This window comes from Octodon degus, unplaced genomic scaffold (assembly GCF_000260255.1).
Source record: "Octodon degus isolate 3935 unplaced genomic scaffold, OctDeg1.0 scaffold00005, whole genome shotgun sequence".
In the NCBI taxonomy this organism is placed as follows: domain Eukaryota; kingdom Metazoa; phylum Chordata; class Mammalia; order Rodentia; family Octodontidae; genus Octodon; species Octodon degus.
Window position 1 is genome coordinate 27801415 of NW_004524581.1, and position 6078 is coordinate 27807492.

Genomic DNA, 6078 nt, shown 5'->3' on the forward strand with positions numbered 1-6078 from the left:
GACAACCCTAGGCAATACAACAAATACTGTTGAATTCATATTATTTTGTTTAATAAAGTTCTGTGTCATTTCTAATTTTATTATTACTATTTTGTATTCTCTTTAAAAAATAAAGTGAAAAAATAAAGTGAATCATAGTTAACATGACTAGTGATGGATCAATACCCTTGATTACCCTTTGAGTGTGCTAAGGGCTTTTTACCTGAGGTCTTTCTCTTAAAATCTGGAAACTTAAGTTTCACCATGAAAAAAATCAGAAAACCTATATTGAGAATATTCTATAAAGTGTCCCACTACAGGAGGACTCCTTAAAATGGCAGAAGTCATCTAAAAGAAAGAAATGTGCAAAATGCACAACTGAGCAGAGCTTAAGGAGACATGATTGAGAGGAACTCTGGAAAAAGCTTTTATCCATATTCAAGTCAAATGAGGAATGAAAGGTTATTTTCTTTCATTGGACACTGGTGTATGCAAAACCCACTGGATGATGGTGATAGGCATCAAAGATCCCAAGTATTGTCAGCTAAAGGAAAAAAACGTTTAAAAAAGGGCAGGATTAGAACGATGAGAGGAGGGGCAGGGGAGATAGCTCAGTAGAATAAGTGCTTGCCTGGCAAGTGCAAGGGTCTGAGTTCAATCCCTGGTTCTGCAAAAAAAAAAAAAAAAGGGAAACTGAGGCTGACATTTTTGAACCTTCTAGCAACCCATCCTAGAACCTAGTGCCTGTTATGTCGGGTAAGGTTTTCCTTTTATTACCAGGAGCATCTTCACTGATAAAACCCCCTTCAGTTATGGAACCAAGGTTTATAATACTGCACAATGGACTGAATGCCCCCACACATTCATGTGTGTGACAGTATTCAGAAATGGGGCTTTAGGGCAGTAATTAGGTCAGAACCCTGGAGCCCTCCTGATTGGGGTTGGCATTCTTGTAGGAGGTATGACCATTTCTCTTGGCCCTGTGAGGACACAGCAAGCAGGAATCTTCCACAAACCTGGAAGGGGCCTCAACAGACACGGGGTTTGCAGGCGCTTTCACCTTGGGCTTCGCAACCTCCCACACTAGGAGGAATAAACTGTTTAAGCCATACAGTCCATAGTATTTTGGTTACAGCAGCCTGAACAAAGAAACACTTATCAGAAAAGCCTCGAGGGAATGCCCTTCAGCTGTCGCTAACGCAAGCACCTCTAGCAGGACCCAGCCTCCACTGTGCCTGGCTCCAGGGAGACTGCCATACTATACTGAGCCAAGTAGCCGTCTCATCATGGAAAAACAAAAACTTTTTGTCCCCTAGTTTGCCCTTCTTACCATCATTTCTAAAAAAAAAAAAAAAAAAAAAAATTATTTGTACATCAATTGTTCTAATTCCTAGCAAGGCCTGGCCACACAGTATTTTATCAGTGAATGTAGGAATGAATTTAAGGAATAAGAATTATCTCTTGGCAAGATTTACTTAGCAAGTAGAGGTCTTTCCCTAAGAAAAAGTTCAAATTACTGAATTTATGAATCTAATCGACCTCTTGTTGCAAGAAAAACTGCTTCAACAGTAGCCAGGTGCTCAGAAGAAAATTTTATTGATGCTAGCAGCTCCAGAGTCCGATGTGATAATTACAGAGCTTTAGGGTGGCAACCAGAAGGCACAAGAACGAGGGAAGCTTTAGCTGAAGCCGACGGTACAGTGGGTAGCGTGTGCAGCGCGCAGTCGCGTGCAGCGAAGTTTCTTAGCATGTTCACAGAAGCATCAGTTTGATGACAAATCGTAGGATTTAACTCAGTTCAGTGGCAGAGAACAGAATGACTGCATCTTTATTGAGAAAGCAATGGCTGCAGCTGTCAGGGTGCCTGCTGCTTCACTCCTCTTCAGTACTTCTAATATTTAACACGTGAAGCTGCTCTCCATAAATTCTCATGACTCACCTTTTAATATTGGGCCATTTATCCTACTTTCTGTACCACAATCTCCTACTCCTTATTTACTGTCCTCCTCCCACCTTTCCCACAGCTCTGTAACCACACAAACTCCCATCTTTCCAGGCTGTATAGAATCACAGCTGTTCCTGGTTCAGATCAAACTCGAAAGCCCTTTCACTACTGTCTCGGGGCAGCCTTTTATAAGAAAGAATTTGCTAAAAGAACTTGTTAGACAGAAATTTACAAATTCAAGTCTTGTTTAAAATTTCTTTTATTAGAGTCTACAAGTACTGCTGGTTGCTTAAATTGTTTCTGTGAACCCTTTTCATCCAAAAAGGAACAGTGTTTCCAGCAGTGCCAGAACAGCTGGCACAGGCCATCCAAGGTCTTTCTTGAGAATCTACAGAAAATCTAAATTGGTTTAGTTGTTTTGAGTGGTGTTTGGGGTGTCTTTTATTTTCTAGGCTATAAGGGATCTTCACCCTCGCTTTGCTTTTTTGAAACCCACTGAATGTCACTTCTAACAGGCAAGTGGACTGGGCTAATTTATAGTAACTACATGATGATATCAGTGACTAGGACTCCCGGCATCATGGAGACCTGGAGTAAAGAAGATTCCTCTAAGTAATGTAAGCATCACTTGGAACAGGTGGGTGTCCCTCGAGCAGTCTTGTGTTAAGACGTCTACATTTCTTCCCTCACATGGTAGCCAGGTCCAAGAGCACCAGGTACAAACTCGCTGCAGGGTTTTCCAACAGGAAACTAGAGCAGGAGGTGCAGTAAGGCTTAGTTTTGAGGTCTAATCTAAATACTACAACCGTGATGATATCCTGAGTATCTGTACTGCCTTCCGTTCACTACAGTTACATGTCTAGCCTGCTTTCTTTTCCATGGGACAGTGGAAGAGCTAAATGAGAAACAGTATACTGCAGCCTTGTCTGGTGTCCCAGTGTCCAGCAGATATTCTACCACTCTTCCTCCTCCTCATTCCCAAATAAATCAAATTACACCTTGAACATTAAAAGTATTTTATAAATAGAAATTAGTTTTCTACCAGTATCCTTGTCAGCATATTCTGAACGGTTCTCAAGAGTGCCTTCTCTTTTATAAAATAAACACTTTCTACTGTTTGAAGTACATGTAAAGTTTCATTTTTGTTCCATATTCCTTACTTTCCGTCCTGAAAAGCTATTTCTGAGGAACTGAAACCCCAGAAGATAGCCACCACAAAAATGTTAATTTTTTAAAGAAATGATGATTCAAAGGAAGACTTGAAGAGAGGGAATATTTAGGAGCTAAAAGGCAGCCAGAGCAGCCCCTGAAGGGAACTGCTCTAGTTATTACCTAAAAAGTAAAGTTACACAACTATATTCAAGGTCATAAAGTAAAGCACTACTTTGAAACTAGAATGAAAAAACAGGCAAAAAATCAAAACAACAAAAAGCCAGCAGAAAGGTAAAAATGATTTGAATCAGGACACAGATCCAGCAGTCCTTGGTGTTTCCGTTGAGTACTTCGAGTCACATTACTCCATTCTCTTCATCCTCACTGACATCTCAAAGGCTCATGTTGTTAGGACTCAAAATTTCAATCCAGTAGCCATCAGGATCTTGAATAAATGCCAGGCCTTTCATTTTACCTGTAAAATGAAATATTTCGTTACTGGAAACGGGGAAAAAATAAAGCCAGCCTTCCTAAAATCAACCTGAGGGCGGCTGCTTCTGCTGGGCAGCACTGGTAACAGACGCCTGCCTCAACTTCATGGTGCCAGCTCAGGACTCAAACACACATTTGATGCGGACCAGCATCCCTCTTCCCTTTGCCTCTAAAAATACCACAATCCCAGTCCTCTGTGATCCCACCAGGCAAGCTAAGCCGCACCAATCAGATTCAGTCTCCCAGGAATTCATAACTAGGATGGAGCTGCCGAGTTCGCGGCCAACCTGTGCAACACAGCAGGGCTTCATGGCAATCCATCAACCAAAACAGGAAGGCGCTCAACAGAGCAGCGTGGGTGCCTACCCGAACAAGCCAAGCACTGGGTGCCTGGGCCACACCAGCTGTGATAAACAGTTGTCCAAAGGCTCTGGGTTAAATCCCCAGTACCAAAGCGGAGAAAATACTCTTTCCCTTTCCCTCCGCCTTCGGAAGCCAGGTGCAGCCGTACACATCTGTGATCTCGGCACTGAGGGGCTGAGGGAGGAGGGTCACGAGTTCCTAGTCCCATCTGGGAAACTTACAGGGACCCTTCCTCAAGGTAAAAACAAGGCCTGGAAATGTGGCTGAATGTTACAGCACAACTGGATTTGCTCTCCAGAACCACACACACACACACACACACACACACACACACACACACAAGTAAGACCCTTTCCAAAGGAGAGTTTAAAAAAAATAAAAAAATCCCAATAAAAATGTGCTCTAAATCTGTTTTCCTCAAAACACACATTTGATGCGGACCATCATCCCTCTTCCCTTTGCCTCTAAAAATACCACAATCCCAGTCCTCTGTGATCCCACCAGGCAAGCTAAGCCGCACCAATCAGATTCAGTCTCCCAGGAATTCATAACTAGGATGGAGAGGCAAATGGGTCAGAGTTTGCTTAAAAACAGATGCGTGACCTGAGAAATGTATGTTAGAACCAAAATGCGGAACTGGTTTAATTCTTATCTCTGGCTCCCGAGGAACACAGAAGAGAAAGGAGAGGGAGAAGGGAGAAGCCTTGGGCGGGCTACCTGAGGAAAGGTGGGGCGGGGAGGGGACTATAACCTGGTCTGGGTGGGAGGTGGCAGGGCAGGCGCAAGCCGGGAGGCAGCGCATCCTGACTGTGTGCGGAAAGACGACTGTTCTTGCTCTCCCGAGTGCCGTGGGCATTGGCACCCGCCCTTGCTCTTTGACAGGAGTCACACTGGTTCACACATCTTCAAAAGAGCTTGTGCTCACAAGGAACCAAGAACAGGCGAGCCGGGCCGGGGAGGGACAATCTCAAAGGTGTCTCCTACTAACATTGCTTTTCACCAGGGGACAAAGGGAAGAGATCTGACACGCGGGGGTGTTCCGCGCAATATCTGACGCTCACTTCCTGGTGCCCAGTCATAGAGCCCCTGGCTCGCTCTGCCCATCTTTCTGAAATCACTGATGATGTTAAGGACTGGGATCTGGCCTGCCCCAGTCACACTGACAATGAGACAGCCAACAATGGCAGACACACATGCACACATATACACAGAGGCCAAAATGGCAAGAATCTGAGAATATACCTACGAGAAGCACCACAGCAGTGCTTATAGGCGCGACTATCAAATGAAATATTAGAATAGACCAAGAATGGTTAAAACAGGAGAAGGGATGGGCAGTATGAGATATTACTGGTATTAAACAAGAAAATATTAAAGGAACAACCATAAATTAAGGATGAAAATTGTAACAGATTAGGAACATAACAGGTGAGTTAAATGTCACGACAGATACAGTCGGGAGCAAGAGTTTGAGCAAACATCTCAGAAGTTACGGGAGAGAATAATAGAAAAAGCCTTCAGAACAAAGCAGAAGGGACATGAAAGGTATGTACAGAAGAGCGTGGGTCAGCCTGGTGGCACATTTCTCAATAACACCGGGTGCAAAATAACAACAGGGTAGCGTTTTCAAGACTAGAGGAAAATAAACCTAGGATTTTCAACAAAACTGTCACTCACATAGCGGCAGGGGACCCGACATACAAAGGCACAAAGGATTTGCCTTGCAAGCTTCTTTTTTTTTTCTTCCCCATAATTTTATTGAGAAACAAATAGCAATGAGACAGTTTTAAACCAAATTGGCAGGACAGTTTCAATAATTAACACATTGCATACTCTCTTCCTAGTGGTTACTTGCTATAAAAGATGCAGACATGATATCCTATTTACAAACACTATTACAACAAATTCCTCTATTCATTAAGAGAATGTAACTATCTATCGTAACCACTTTGAATACACAGATACAAAATGGACATTCATCTGTATCCCCTTTTTTTGTTAAGTTCCATTATTTGAATATTATAGGTGTATTAAGCAAGCTTCTTAAAAGCAATTTTGGGGTCAGGGAGATGGCTCAGTGGAATAAGCACTTACCTGGCAAGCGCAAGGACCTGAGTTCAATCCCTGGTTCCACCAAAAAAAAAAAA

The 6078-nt window shown here is 42.9% G+C and overlaps 1 protein-coding gene across 1 annotated transcript in view; it reads right to left on the reverse strand.

Annotated features, from left to right (window-relative positions):
- Positions 1-2396: 2396 nt before the first annotated feature.
- Glo1 (glyoxalase I) overlaps positions 2397-6078 on the reverse strand; it is a 23519-nt gene continuing 19837 nt past the window's right edge. The window contains exon 6 of the mRNA XM_004624445.2: positions 2397-3551. Within this exon, the coding sequence (XP_004624502.1) occupies positions 3469-3551 (83 nt within the window). The 3' untranslated portion in view covers positions 2397-3468. The remainder of the gene's footprint in view (positions 3552-6078) is intronic.